General features: G+C 39.7%; 1 protein-coding gene across 1 annotated transcript in view; it reads right to left on the bottom strand.

Annotated features, from left to right (window-relative positions):
- Nucleotides 1–16,209, bottom strand: part of zgc:136858 (uncharacterized protein LOC678543 homolog) — a 32,310-nt gene that overhangs the window by 8,864 nt on the left and 7,237 nt on the right. Inside the window, exons 3-12 of the mRNA XM_060928149.1 lie at nucleotides 11,945–12,119; nucleotides 11,746–11,857; nucleotides 10,185–10,291; nucleotides 9,930–10,056; nucleotides 9,622–9,742; nucleotides 3,084–3,169; nucleotides 1,713–1,843; nucleotides 1,435–1,494; nucleotides 1,275–1,338; nucleotides 1,056–1,150 (exon numbers count right to left, since the gene is read on the bottom strand). Coding sequence (XP_060784132.1) covers nucleotides 1,056–1,150; nucleotides 1,275–1,338; nucleotides 1,435–1,494; nucleotides 1,713–1,843; nucleotides 3,084–3,169; nucleotides 9,622–9,742; nucleotides 9,930–10,056; nucleotides 10,185–10,291; nucleotides 11,746–11,857; nucleotides 11,945–12,119 — 1,078 coding nt within the window. The remainder of the gene's footprint in view (nucleotides 1–1,055; nucleotides 1,151–1,274; nucleotides 1,339–1,434; nucleotides 1,495–1,712; nucleotides 1,844–3,083; nucleotides 3,170–9,621; nucleotides 9,743–9,929; nucleotides 10,057–10,184; nucleotides 10,292–11,745; nucleotides 11,858–11,944; nucleotides 12,120–16,209) is intronic.

The raw sequence follows: 16,209 nt of genomic DNA on the forward strand, positions 1-16,209 counted from the left end.
GTGGGGTCTCATTTGTTAAGGTCTAATTCTGAGCGTACACACAATGGGCTTGTTAGTTCCAGTGAGGGGAAATCGTAATGCTACAGCATACAAAGACATTCTATGCAATTGTGTGCTTCCAGATTTGTGGAAACACATTTGGGGAAGAAGCACAGATGGGTGAGATGATCAGGTTTCCATAAATGTTTGGCCATAAAGTGTACGTAACACAGGATCTCAAAATCAAAAGTCAGAATATAGCTCCATGTGGTGTAAGTATGTGTATATGAGGTGTGAAAACAAAAGGGAAACATGGCTGTATGACAGCAGTATTTATTTAAAATACTGCATTGTCACTATATGCCTTTGTTGGAGGGTTTTGGTATGAGTGACTGCCCTATGCTGGGCAGCACGGTGGTGTAGTGGTTAACACTGTCACCTCACAGCAAGAAGGTTCTGGGTTCAAGCCCAGTGACCTTTCTATGTTCTCCCCATGTCTGTGTGCTCCAGTTTCCCTCACAGTCCAAAGACTGTGGTTAGGTTAACATGGGGCAGCCATGGCCTGAAGGGCCCTTGAGCAAGGCACCTAACCCACAACTGCTCCCTGGGTGCTGTAGCATAGCTGCCCACTGCTCTGGGTATGTGTGCATGCATGTGTTCACTGCTTCAGATGAGTTAAATGCAGAGGAAACATTTCACTGTCTGTCCTTGAGTGTACATGTGATAAATATTACATTACAGGCATTTAGCAGACACTCTTATCCAGATCAATGTACAGCATACCCAGAGCAGTTGAGGGTTAGGTGCCTTGCTCAAAGGCACTTCAGCCATTCCTGCTAGTCCAGGGAATCAAAGCAGCAACCTTTTGGTCCCAAAGCTGCTACTCTAACCATTAGGCCAAGGAGGTATCCAAGTATTAAAATCGGTGACACAGAACTACATTTTATTACATTAACTCTTTTAAAAAGTGTACAATTTTAGTCAACATCAGCACTGCCATGATGACTGAGCCAATCAAGTCTAACCTGAATAAAGCTCCATCATTGCTGAATTTATCAGTATCGTTCAGTGCTTACCATGTGCTTACAGTAGTTGAGCACAGAATCACTATGCGAATCTGCTCCAATGGCTGAGATGAACAGAACTTTTTGACCCAGTCTACTCAAACAGTCTTTGGGGACAAATGTCAGCAGAAAGAAAACAAGTTATGGACTCTAAATCTACAGCAATTCATACATTAAAATAAAACTAGCTTTATTCATGAGAATTCAGCGCTAAAGAACATGAGATTTTACCTGCAATATTCCTACCCACTCCACCAAAGGACTGACAGACACTTCCTGGGTTTGTCTGTCCAAACTTATGCACAGAACAGTTTGTTGAACAACAGTTTATGATTAAAATAATTTACAAAGCTTTATGCTATCAGGATGCATGCATAATGTTTACTCATACCAATAACTTCTTGCTTGTTCCTTTAGCAATGAAATCAACATTTACACCTCCAACGACAATCTGTACAAGATCGGAAATTAAATCAGACACCTACTAGAAAGCAAAAACTGTAAACACGTTATGTCAGTTTCCTGGCCATGTTTAATCAAATGCACTGTTAAAAACTGTAACGTAATTTTCACTTCAAATTTAGGATTAATCAGCATCTAAAAAACCAACACTGAGTGAGGGTGAGTGTGTGTATGTGAGAGTGGGATTGTGCTTTGAATATTACATACAGCTTTAGATTTGGAGGCCTGATTCTCATTCTTGTGGCTGTTACAACCTCCTCGTGGATGATGCATGCGCTCAGCAAGGGCACGTGATATCTGACTGCCCACCCTGGCATTATTATGAATTAGAGCTATATCTAGGAGAGAGATATGATAAGGAATTAACTGAAACGTGAAACACAAGTGAAAGTAAATAAGTGAAGTGAATAATATTGATTATTCTATCCACATTCACTGGAGGCGGCACGGTGGTGTAGTGGTTAGCGCTGTCGCCTCACAGCAAGAAGGTCCGGGTTCGAGCCCAGCGGCTGACGAGGGCCTTTCTGTGCAGAGTTTGCATGTTGTCCGTGTGGGTTTCCTCCGGGTGCTCCGGTTTCCCTCACAGTCCAAAGACATGCAGGTTAGGTTAACTGGTGACTCTAAATTGACCGTGAGTGTGAATGGTTGTCTGTGTCTATGTGTCAGCCCTGTGATGACCTGGTGACTTGTCCAGGGTGTACTCCGCCTTTCGCCCGTAGTCAGCTGGGATAGGCTCCAGCTTGCCTGCGACCCTGTAGAACAGGATAAAGCGGCTAGAGATAATGAGAGGAGATGAGACATTCACTGGATATGAGCAATCGTATGCTCTGATTGGCTACTCTACTACTAGGCTATCAGCTCATATACCATGAGTAGAGAAAAACAAAATGGTGGAGCGTGTTGCTGAACCAACCGAGGATGAAATAAAAATTCTACTCGAAAACAAAACCCCCCCAAAATAAAAAAAACAACAAAATATGGAATGAAAGTATTTGATGCTAAGAATGCATCTTTTTTTATTTTCAAAAATTATTTTTATAGCATTTCCCACAAATTGCTCCTGTCATTTCATCAGTTTGTTTACATTTTTCATCTTTAAGCGTTAAAATTTGTTGATTTTTTTTTAGGCTGGTTCAAAAGCTCAAAGAAGTTTGAAAATTACATCACTGAAATGTTCAAGGAAGAATTAAATAAATGTCTAAAGCTATTCTATACCTTGGCACGACAGCAAGACGGCACTTTCTACAAAAAAAAAAACACAAAAAAAACCCAACACTAAAGTCAATGTGTGCAGCCATCAATAGGTTTTTAAGAAGTCCACCTAAGCGGAAATGATTTTGTTGGACATTTTGTATAAAGTTTTTATTTATCGAATTTGCAAAAAATCAAAATGTTTGTTTCTCAAAAACCAGTGAATGTGGATAGAATAAAACAGTTATTCCACTCAATCTCCTCGTACATGGCTTATAGCCAACTCAGCTACCAGCTCATGTATGACTCAGTTTTGTGGAATAATTGTTAATTATTCCTTGTCAAAGAGATCAAGAGAGATGGGTAGATGAATGGATGGATGGATACTGGCTCGGAGAGACTGTCCCAAAGTGAGCTCATTGACTCTGTGTAGGATGAAGGGGGTCACATCTCTTCCTTTGATTCCCTTCAGCCTGTGGATATACAGAACCTGCTGATGAAAATGGGATACCTTTTTGCTTTGTGTAATACCAATGTCCTGTTGTAGATGTTAATGTCTTGACAAATTGTTATAATTAACCCTAGTACCAGCTTTCCAACTTTCATACAGCACAAAAAAACTCTTAAATTTGACATAGTAAGTGTAGATTGGGGCGGCACAGTGGTGTAGTGGTTAGCGCTGTCGCCTCACAGCAAGAAGGTCCGGGTTCGAGCCCCGTGGCCGGCGAGGGCCTTTCTGTGCGGAGTTTGCATGTTGTCCGGGTGCTCCGGTTTCCCCCAAAGACATGCAGGTTAGGTTAACTGGTGACTCTAAATTGACCGTAGGTGTGAATGGTTGTCTGTGTCTATGTGTCAGCCCTGTGATGACCTGGCGACTTGTCCAGGGTGTACCCCGCCTTTCGCCCGTAGTCAGCTGGGATAGGCTCCAGCTTGCCTGCAACCCTGTAGAACAGGATAAAGCGGCTAGAGATAATGAGATGAGTGTAGATTAAATTCATCTCAAACTTTCTTTCCACATAGAGTAATGCTTTAGATGTGTGTAGCTGATTTAACAGAAAAGGGCAAAGAAACACCTACACTTTTACCCTCATCAGGATTCTATGAATATGTATTGAGGACATCTCTAAACCTACATGTGCCACCCCCTTAACTTTGGCATACACAGTCTGCATTTTTTCTAATTTGTGATGCATGTTCAATTCCAACTCAGATTTTTCAGTTTAGTTTTTAACGTCCCACTGCTTCTTAAAAAAAGAAGTACGACAAAACTGCAACAGTGATATTTTTCATATACCAGCTTGGGCACTTGAATGAATTTCTCCTGAAGAGATGTAATCATAAAAATACAGTTTAAATGGTCCACGACCATTTTATGTTAGAAGTAATGGATAAAACATTTCATGGTCTGCCATTACAGGAAAATAATCAACACCAAGGTGGTGTGATATCACTAGAACACTATTTTTAATTTTTTAAAGTACAACATTGTGCAGTTTATCTATTTGTTATGTTTAATGTTGTGAAATATCTGCTGAACAGATCAGTTCATGTTATCACTTATGTTATACTCTATAAATAATATACAGTCCATTGCCAGCCTTTCTTTTTGAAATCACATAGACTTTTCATAGTGTAATTGCTTTACTGTTAATTGTTTAAAAAAAATCTGACACTGGAGATTCCTTCCAAAAATGCTAAACGAATGTCTCCTCAAAGAAAACCTCACCATATTAACAATTTCAAATGTTTTTGAATACGTTACTGTGAAATGTTCTCCATGTGAATGAGAAATGCTAACATACTGTATTAGAAAGAACAGCGGGCACTACTGTCAGAGCTGCTGTCACAGAAAATTAATCAGCACCTTCTGACAAATAAGATTCGATAATAATGCAGCACTGTGGTGATATCAGACTTAAGATCTGTCCCTAAAACAAACAGCACTCGATGCCTCTAATGCCTCTAGTGGAGGCTTTGCACTGTCACTAACCCCATAGCAATGGTAACTACACCGCCATGACAGAGGATACACTTGTAGTGCTTCATTCAGCTGAGTTAGTTGTTATTGACTGGTATGGGAAGGGTTTGCTGTGTTTTTGGATGTACAAACTGTTTTGAATGAAACAAAGACATCAGATTTTTTAACTTACCAAAAGTAATTCATCATCAGAGAGAAAAATTAAAGAGATTTCTAAACGTAGAAGGGAAAATGGGGGGAAACATTCAGTGGGACTCGGTGTCGAATGGAGAAGTCAAAAACTCGACGGTATGCTCACTTCATTTCCACTAAGGTAATAATTAAAAAAAAAATTATTTCACAACTGCAGCAACACAGCGGCTTGGCACAGTGTAACCTTCATCGAGACTTAAAAACTGCATTTACATTCGAGATCCTTCAGAGTGCGTTGTGCGCGTGCTTGGGACCCAGTCACTATGGGAAATACCTGATGCTGATTTAAGCACAATCAGCACACACATATACGTAAGGACGCTGCGTTCACAGAAACTTTGTGAAGTATTCCGTCAGGTATGTGGCGATAGATGGATCTACACTACCATTCAAAAGTTTGGGGTCACCCAGACAATTTTGTGTTTTCCATGAAAAGTCACACTTTTATTTACCACCATAAGTTGTAAAATGAATAGAAAATATAGTCAAGACATTTGTCTGGCCATTTTGAGCATTTAATCGACCCCACAAATGTGATGCTCCAGAAACTCAATCTGCTCAAAGGAAGGTCAGTTTTATAGCTTCTCTAAAGAGCTCAACTGTTTTCAGCTGTGCTAACATGATTGTACAAGGGTTTTCTAATCATCCATTAGCCTTCTGAGGCAATGAGCAAACGCATTGTACCATTAGAACACTGGAGTGATAGTTGCTGGAAATGGGCCTCTATACACCTATGGAGATATTGCACCAAAAACCAGACATTTGCAGCTAGAATAGTCATTTACCACATTAGCAATGTATAGAGTGGATTTCTGATTAGTTTAAAGTGATCTTCATTGAAAAGAACAGTGCTTTTCTTTCAAAAATAAAGAAATTTCAAAGTGACCCCAAACTTTTGAACGGTAGTGTAAGTGCAGGAAGAGTGTTTATTAGCAGGTGTGATATTTACTAAAACGAAACTGAAAGGAGAGTTATAAACATGGCTATAAACAAACATGACAGTGATAATACTTTCCAAAGTCTCTGTGGGGCAGCATGGTGGTGTAGTGGTTAGCACTGTCGCCTTACAGCAAGAAGGTCCTGGGTTAGAGCCCAGCGGCCGACGAGAGCCTTTCTGTATAGAGTTTGCATGTTCTCCCCGTGTCTGTGTGGGTTTCCTCCGGGTGCTACTGTTTCCCCCAAAGACATGCAGCTTAGGCTAACTGGTGGCTCTAAGTTGACTGTAGGTGTGAATGGTTGTTTGTTTTATGTGTCAGCCCTGCGATGACCTGGCAACTTGTCCAGGGTGTACCCCGCCTCTCGCCCATAGGCAGCTGGGATAGGCTCTGGCTTGCCCACGACCCTGTACAGGATAAGCAGCTACAGATAATGGATGGATGGAAGTCTCTGTGTACTTATATGCACATGCTGATTGTGCTCAAATCAGCATCAGGTGTTTCACATAATGACAGGGTCCCAAGCGCATGCACACTGCGCTCTGAAGAATCCCTGAATGTAAATGCACTTTTTAAATCTCAATGAAGGTGAAGCTGTACAGAGCCACTGTGTTGCTGCAGTTGTGAAATAATTTTTTTTTAAATTCTTCGTGGAAATTAAGTGAGCATTCCATTGAGTTTTTGACCTCTCCATTCGACATCGAGTCCTGCTGAATTTTTATTTCCATTTTATCTTTCTACATTTAGAAATCTCTCTAGTTTTTCCCCTGATGATGAATTACTTTTGGTAAATTTAAAAAATCTGATGTCTTTGTTTTGTTCAAAATGATTTGCACATCCAAAAATGCAGCAAACCCTTCCCATACCAGTCAGTAACAACTAACTTGGCTGAATAAAACACTACAAGTGTGCCCCCTACACTGTAAAAAATGTAACTTACAAAATTGTTGAGTGAAAAAAGGATTCTAAGTTGAATGAACAAATTTCCCTCCTAATTGTTCAAGTAACTAAAAAAAATAGTTGAGACGCCTTTCCTTCACCACAAGTTCATAGGAATTGGAAAATTAAGTGAACTTATACTGTATATTCAAGTGCTGATTGACTCCCCTTAACCGATGCCACTGCGCATGCGCACTTTACAAGTTCGAAAGTTTCAACGGTCGGGTGGAGTGAGAAGTCCGTGGAAACTGACACGAGATGTTGTATAGGAGTATAGACTAAGCTTTCCTCAACAGAGGCCAGGGAATTCCCTCCTTGTATGTCGGTATTTGTTTCTGTTTGTGTAATAATAGGCAAAGTGAAGTAGAACTTAAGCGTTGAGAGGTTTGTGTTAACTAAAAAATGTAATGCACACTAAATCATTGTTAAAAAAAAATAGTCAAGCCAACTTAAAAATGTAACGCAACCTGCTGCCAAAGGATTTTGAGTAAACTCAACTTAGAATCATGATGTGCCAACTTGCTCTTCTAAGTTAATTGGCATTATTATTTCAATTTATTTCAACTAAACAATTTGTTGGACTGGCGGCATGGTGGTGTAGTGGTTAGTGCTGTCACCTCACAGCAAGAAGTTCCGGGTTCGAGCCCCGTGGCTGGCAAGGGCCTTTCTGTGCGGAGTTTGCATGTTCTCCCCGTGTCCACGTGGGTTTCCTCCGGGTGCTCCGGTTTCCCCCACAGTCCAAAGACATGCAGGTTAGGTTAACTGGTGACTCTAAATTGACCGTAGGTGTGAATGTGAGTGTGAATGGTTGTCTGTGTCTATGTGTCAGCCCTGTGATGACCTGGCGACTTGTCCAGGGTGTACCCCGCCTTTCGCCCGTAGTCAGCTGGGATAGGCTCCAGCTTGCCTGCGACCCTGTAGAACAGGATAAAGCGGCTAGAGATAATGAGATGAGATGAATTTGTTGGACTGAGCTTCTAAAGGCAAGGCAGATCAACTCAACATAAAATACTCTTCTATGTGAACTTAAAAGAATGTTTTGGGGCGTCATGGCTCACACTGTAAAAAAAGAATAGTTGAGAATACTTGAAATTTCAAGGCAACAGTCTGCATTAAGAATTTTATGTTTTGCCAACGATGTATGCCCATGATAATCCAAACTATGATAACACTGTTATCTTTATTAAGAATTCTTAATTAAGTCAATTTTCAATTCCTCATTCTGCCAACATAGATTTCTCTTTTTGCTGAACAGTGGCATTCACAGTAGTACAAAAAGGCAATTGAGGTTCTCACAATTTTTTTTTACCTTTATTTGGATAGGACAGTGTAGAGACAGGAAATGAGCAGGAGAGAGAGACGGATCAGGAAATGACCTCAGGTCGGAATCGAACCTGGGTCCCCGGACTTATGGTATGGTGCCTTATCCACCTGAGCCACGACAACATGATCTTCAACCGGAGAGAGAACCACATTGCCCAGCCCTTGCATTTGGGAGAGGAAACCCCGTGTCTTGGTCATTAAGAGCATGTGCTGAATAAACACCTGTGGCAATTATGTATTTTCAATTCAGATTATTCACTATTGCATATTTACACATCATTGAGGTGCACCCTATCAGTTTGATGTGGATTTTTCTGTTCGTTAATAATTATTCATATTTTCTTGTCCATTCAATTGTGAATATGGAATTACTTGAACAAAGCATAATTCTATTTTTTAGAATTATCCACATCAAGAAAAATCCACATCAAACTGATAGGGTGCACCTCAATGATGTGTAAATATACAATAGTGAATAATCTGAATTGAAAATACATAATTGTCACAGGTGTTTATTCAGCGCATGCTCTGAATGACCAAGACACGTGGTTTCCTCTCCCAAATGCAAGGGCTGGGCAATGTGGTTCTCTCTTCGGTTGAAGTTCATGTTGTCGTGGATAAGGCGCCATACCATAAATCTGGGGGCCTGGGTTTGATTCCGACCTGAGGTCATTTCCTGATCTCTCTCTCTCCTGCTCATTTCCTGTCTCTACACTGTCCTATCCAAATAAAGGTGAAAAAAGCCCCCCCAAAAATTGTGATAACCTCAATTGCCTTTTTGTACTACTGTGAATGCCACTGTTCAGCAAAAAGAGAAATCTATGTTGGCAGAATGAGGAATTGAAAATTGACTTAATTAAGAATTCTTAATAAAGATAACAGTGTTATCATAGTTTGGATTATCATGGGCACATCGTTGGCGAAACATAAAATTATTAATGCAGACTGTTGCCTTGAAATTTCAAGTATTCTCAACTATTCTTTTTTACAGTGCAGGTGGATAAGGTGTCATACCATAAATCCGGGGACCCGGGTTTGATTCTGACCCAAGGTTGTTTCCCAAGCTCTCTCCTGCTCATTTCCTGTCTCTACACTGTCCTATCCAATAAAGGTGGAAAAAGCCCAAAAAGAAAGAGAATAATTTAGGATAACTTAATGTTTTTTTTGCCAACTTGCTTTTCCAAGTTAATTGGAATGATTATTTCAATATCACAATTTGAATGCACTGAACTTGCTAAATAAAGTAAGGTCAACATAAAATACTCATCTGTGTTCACTTAAAAGAGCAAGTCAGCACAGTTATTTGGCCCGGAGTTGAGTTTACTCAAAATCCTTTGGCAGCAGGTTGCGTTACATTTTTAAGTTGGCTTGACTAATTTTTTTTTACAGTGTATCATGCCAGCGTAGTTACTGTTGCTATGGGGTCACATGATGGTACAAAGCCTCTATAGCAATTTTAAAGTATAGCTTGGATATAATTCCATTTACTCTTATTACAGACAGGTTTAAGAATGAAAGGAAAAACCTCCATAAGTAATCCCCAGGCTGTCTGTGTTACCTGGCTTCAGTCACAGCAGCTTGTATGGCATCTTCTATCTGCTGTCCAGCAGCAGCATGTTCATCTGGAATAGGCACAGCAAGCAGGACTCCACTCTGAAGGCCCAGAGAGTGTGTACTTGCTATGTGAAGAGAAAGTGTCACATCCACTTAGGAAAAAACAATCTGCTAGCAAAAATATGTCTATGCTCATTACATAACTAATACTGATTTAGTAGATGATAAAGAAGCTGCAATTTCTTGCAATTTAAAACGCACACACACACACACACACACACGATAAGGAATGATAAATTAGTTCAATCTTACCAATAAGCTCAGCTGCTTCTTCAGCATTGAGGACATTATAAGATGATGTGTATCCACTTTTATGAGAAAAGAAAGCTGGGAAATTCTTTGACTCTCCGTAAGTGGCTACACAAACCCCTTGAGTTTCCTAGGATTATAACATACTATATAATAAATAAAGTATATATATATATATCAAATCTTGGCATTGATCTGACTTAATAAACCACTTCCTTATAGAAATGGTCATTTGGGTTATGCTCCTTGATCACTGACCAAGAACTCCAGGGTGCGACCAATGTCCAGGATGGACTTTACCCCAGAAGACACCACAGCAATTGGAGTGCGACCCAGTTCAGTCAGATCTGCACTGATATCCAGGGCTGTGAGGAATATTCACTTATTACACATTAAAAATGACTGCTACTACTGTAATTCATAATCTCATACAGCAAAATGATGCTAAATCTTAAATTAAAAAAAGCTGTTCTCAATGATTAAAAATTTGAGTGAGTGGACTGTCAATGTGTAAAAATTGTCCCACATTCACAAAGTGAAGCTGACAACTCAGCAGAGTTAGTATCAAACATGTGACAGGTACACTATATGGCCAAAACTATGTGGCAGGGCTATGTGACCAATACCCCATATGTGGGCCTTCCCCCACTCTAAGTCCTTCCTGCACCATGCATGACATGTTTGGCAGCGCCGATCTCCATTTCGTAGCCCTCAGCCTCTCACCTATATTACATAGCTAAGGTTACAGTGGGGGGCTAGTCCTCTGGTAACCACAAGAGTTTGACTCCCCACTCACACCTGTGTGCCTTGCCAGATGGCAGTAGGCACCATTTTTATGATGGTCTTTGGTATGACTCAACCATGAGTAGAACTCGCGATCTCCCAGCAGACACGCTAACCACTAGGCCACTCGCCTGCCACAAAATTGGAGGCACATGATTTTCTATAATGTATTTTTATGCTATAGCATTATAATTTCCCTCCACAGGAAGTAAGGGCTCCAAACCTGTTCCAGCATGACAATGTCCCTGTGCACAAAGCGAGCTTCATGAAGACATAGTTTGACAAGGTTGGTTTGGAAGCATTCAAGTGGCCTGCAAAGAGGCCTGACCTCAACCCCACTGAACACCTTTGAGATGAACTGAAATGCCAACTGCACCCCAGGCCTCCTCACCCAACATTAGTAATGCTCTCATAGCTGAATGAACACAAATCCCCAAGCAAAATTTGAAAATCTAGTGGAAAGCCTTCCCAGAAGAGTGGAGGTTATTATCACTGCAAATCTAGAATTGGACGTATGAGTGTGGTGGTCAGGTGTCCACAAAGTTTTGGCCATATATTGTAAGTGTTAATGCATCATAAAATAGAAGAGCCAATAGTACTGCAATTTGGAAATACACACCATGCAATAGTAGGGAAAGGGCATGGTTATGGCCAGGAGCCAAGGGAGAAAAATTGGCCATGCTCTCTGGATAAGAGGGATGGCATACTTTCTCTTCCCTGTCAATCACAGTGACACTAGCCAATCACGGGTATCTGTATGCTCATGTATGCAGAAAATGAAATGACAGATGGTGCTTTCCTCAGAAAGTTTTACACTGTCCTGTCATGCAGCATGAGCTGCAGGTTGAAAAGATGCATTGGGTTGGCTTCACGTATCTCAGAGGACGTGTAGGACATATTAGCCCTTCCCAGTTGGTAGCTGTCACATGATGGGCGAAAACTAGCCGGTGGGTGGGAAATGATGACCAAATTGGGAAAAATGTAGTGAAATGATTTTATTGTCTATTATATTTTAGTAATACTCAGTGTGACTTACTATTTTCTCCATCTCTGTGTACTCCACCGATACCGCCAGTAACAAAAACAGGAATTCCCGCTTTATGAGCTGCAATCATTGTACCAGAGACTGTAGTTCCTCCAGACAAACCCTACGGATTCATTCACTCACATATCATTCATATTCAGAATGAAAGTTTTTCTTATAACAAGAAAAGACGCACTATGAATGTTTCTACCTTGCTGATAACATAAGGCAAGTCTCTCCTGGACACCTTGAGGGTTGTTTTACTGCAGGCCAGGAAATCAAGCTCATCTGAAGACAAGCCCACATGTACCTTTCCCTCCAGAACAGCCACCGTGGCTGGAGTCACGCCCTCAGCTCTCACAATGTCTTCCACCTCTTTGGCTGTACTAGAAATTGTCATTCAATTCATGGGTGTAACACATTAGATATTTGCCCTATCAATCACTGATTGATTGATTGATTGATTGATTGATTGATTGTCATCAAGATGCTTATGCATACAGAGCCTTTGATTGGATAATTACTTCAGTGTTAATATATTTTAGCTGGCAATGATTCTTTTAAACCTAATTGATGCAGTGAGTAGCTTCTCATTTCTTTAACAACCATGTCAAAACCATCAACTTCGCAGAAAAAATGTGGTCATAAAAAAAAAAAAATCACTTAAATACTTAATGAAGTTGAATTATAAAAAATCAACAGTAGAACATATGGCTATGTTTAAAGGAAAACTGAAGTCATTTTTAAACTTGCTTTATTTCTTAATTAACGTGTTATTCAATTACGTTTTCAGTTTTAGTAACCTTATATTGTGACTCGTATTGGCAACTAATTGCAATTAAATATTATACTTATCAGCCTGTTCGGTTTTTAGCCATGTTGAATTTAGTTCGTTTGGTCCACGGCAGGCGTCGCTTATCCGCGCGATCTTCACAAGATTTGTGTGAGATTTCAAAACTTGAAGTGTCAGCCAGGTGTCCTCAGCATTTTGTGTCACATTTATTCCACCAAATGAACTATTTTCCAAACTAAATATTGCACAAAAATGAGTTGAAATGATGATTACTACCTACTTTCTTCAAACTTTCCTGATTGCTATCAAAACAAACAAAACTTCTGGCTTGATTACATCAGCATTCGAAAGAGGGCGCATGCGTCTTTTGACAACGTTGGCAGATGTTGGTCACTTTGATTTTCGCTGTACGTTTTACTTCCATCCTACGATGTCTCGCACAGGTCTCAACGAATCTTGTTTACAACCATTGCTTTGACATATGGACTGATATATTACATAGCATATCACGGCTCGAAATTCGCGGTGGTCCGGTCGCCCGAGGCAACTAAATTTGTCATTTGGCGGGTAATTCCTGTCACTAGCCAGCCCGGCTGGCTAGTTGAAAATAAAAAATATATATGAAGCGAAGGTTCAGACTAGGGCTGTGCAATATATCGAATATACTCGATATATCTCCGAAAATTCTGTGTGAGATACATAAAATTATTATATCGTAACTATCGAGTATTTTATGGTCATCTGCCGACTTGCGTTTGTTTCGTGTTTGTTGCATTTGTTTAAAACATTTTCTGGTGGTTTTCTCCCTGTCCCTCAGGCAGTAATGTGAGAGGCTGCCTAAGGGTAAAAAAAAACAATAACGTCACACACTCGCCAACCAATCCCGGGCGACATCTAGGTGCTGAAAGGAACTTGCAGGGAGATTTTCTAGTTTTGGTTTACAGCGCTGACTCAGTTCGTGCAATCGCTGGTGTTGCATAGGCTATCGTGTAAGCTCTGTCAATTTCAGCGACAAATTTAAAATGGAAGCGGACGAATTGGTTCCTAAAAGAACTAGTAAGGAGTCAGTCATCTGTCATTTTTTTGGATATCGCGAGGAGGACATGGAACAGCAAATGCCAATTTGTAAAGTGTGCAAAAAAAACCTGTCATCACGAAAGGCAGCAGCACTACAAATATGTTCCATCACCTGAAAACTCACCCGGTACAGTATGGAGAGTCTCTTAAACTCAGAACTACTTGCCCACAAGCTAAAACCCCCCCACAAGCTAAACAAATGACCATAGCGGCCCCGTTCTTCAAAGCCACCCCATATGAGAAAACAAGTCAGAGATGGAGAGCTATAACGGATGCAATCACTAACGTCATTGCCGAAGACATGATCCCAATTAGTATAGTGGAAAAACCAGGCTTCCAAAAATTACTAAACACACTCGATCCCAAATATGAGTTGCCTGGTCGCAGACATTTTACAGAGAAGGCAATACCGGAATTATACACATCTGAGAGGCAGAGCCAGAAAACATTCAGTTCAAAAGTGTGCAAAGAGAAAAATTATGTTTTGCAGATCTCTCTCTTCTCTCCCTCAATCTCTCTCTCTATTGTGAATGTTCCAGTGGTTCTCAGTAGTCAGGTTAATAGCTTGGAGAGCTACCTCTATTTTTAAAAATAATTTAATGAAAGAGCACTTTTCTTATTTAGGCTAAATGTCTTTCTCAGTGTTGAGCTTGCACTTTATTGATTTGAGCTCTGAGCAACTCTGTATTGTATTGCCCCTTTGTTGCAATTTTCAAGATTGTTTTTTCAGTTTGTGCCACATCTTTGTTGAATAAAAATCGTCTTATTTCAACTCAATTGTGATTAATCACGAACATGAAAATTTAAAATGTGTTGTTGAAAACCACCTGTAAAGTTAACCAAAAATGTTATTTAATCTGCAGGGATTGTAGTGAAAACAGTAAAGAGTAAAAGTTAGATTTCATGGGGTCCTTTAGAGGAGATTTCAATATATCGTGAAATGGAGAAAATGTATCGGGTTATTCATTTTTTTCCCATATCGCGCAGCCCTAATTCAGACACACCGTCAACTAAAGCCACCACATATTAAGCGTGTGCCATGTCTGTGTTAATCGATGTGTTTATCGGCAGGACGGAAAATACTGAAGAATTCCTTATTACATCGTGTACGAGTCAGGCTGTCGGTTTTTTCACTACTGCACATGCATATAACGCATCTCGTTGAATATCGCGGTAATCACATTATCAAATTCAATAGATGTGGCCACATTATCGCCCATTTAAACACGTGTTTTTGTTGTTGTTTACATCTACATCTGCCAAAGCTACGTTGCGATGTGGAATTTTCTGAAAGGTGTACAGAAACCGCCAGAGACGAGGACAAAGTGACCTTGGTCTGAAGAGGAGAAAAAGGCCGCCGATAAAGCGTATGAGAAGGAGAAATGACAAAGGACTTATAAGCAAACGTGGGAGCAGGGTAGGCCTTGGCTGCGATACGATTTTTATGGAATAATTATTTTTTTTCAAGTTGATTCCTAGTCAGTATGAAGCTCCTAATGCTTTCTCTCTCATAAATGGTTAAATACAGAAAGCATGTTGGACATATTTTGGGTGCTATAGTCATGATAGTAAGTATATTTGTTTTCAATACTCATACACCAAGTTGCCAAGTTTTCCAATATATTATTATTTGTTGATATTATATTATGGTGCTCTGTGTTGTTCTCATTTATGTATTTAACAACAGTATCAAAATACTCAGGTCTTGAAATAAATGCACATTAGTTATGAACAATGGTAACTACTCTCTTTTGTGTTATTTTTGACAGAAGTAAAATTCATACATGAACAAATTTTGGCTAGTTGATTTTCTGTTTGGCTAGTTACTTTGGAAGGTAACTAGTCCGGCTAGCTGGTGAAAAAATATATGAATTTCTAGGCCTGCATATTTCAAACACTCAAAACTTGCTATAGCAGTGACAAAATAGCTATCAAAAATGCATTCCTATATTTAATAAAATGAGATAAATAGGATTTTGATAATAAAACATTTGCCTTCAGTTCTCCTTTAATGGTGAAAGTAAGAGCATTTCCATACACACAATGTGATGAGAACTCACAGGATTGGAACTAAACAGCTGTGTGTCCATAAGAAAATCACTTCAGTGAGACTAATTAGAAGGAAAGGTTTCAATTTGTTAGGGGGCATAAAGATTGGACTCTGGCACAATGGATAAAGGTCATGTGGTCTGATGAGTCCAGATTTACCCTATTCCAGAGAGATGGGCATGTCAGGGTGAGAAGGTAAGCACATGAAGTGATGCACCCATCATGCAATGGCCAATGTAAGGCAGGGCAAGGCAAGTTTTTTTATATTGCACATTGGTAATTCAAAGTGCTTTACAAATATGCACATGAAGTATAAAGATTAAAAGGAAGTGCATTAAAAAGAACATATAAGAATAAGAAACAAATCAAAATGTCAAGAGATAATTTAAAATGCAGTTTAACAGTTAAATGTATAGGATGAAAAATAAATTCATAAAATTAATTAAAAGGAAGCTAAAAGAACATGGACTTACATACAGTGTCGTGCAAAAGTGTAAAGAAATGCTGTAGACCAAAAATGACTTAAACATAATGTAATGAAATGTTTCAACATAAAA

The sequence above is a fragment of the Neoarius graeffei genome, chromosome 8 (assembly GCF_027579695.1).
Source record: "Neoarius graeffei isolate fNeoGra1 chromosome 8, fNeoGra1.pri, whole genome shotgun sequence".
Taxonomy (NCBI): domain Eukaryota; kingdom Metazoa; phylum Chordata; class Actinopteri; order Siluriformes; family Ariidae; genus Neoarius; species Neoarius graeffei.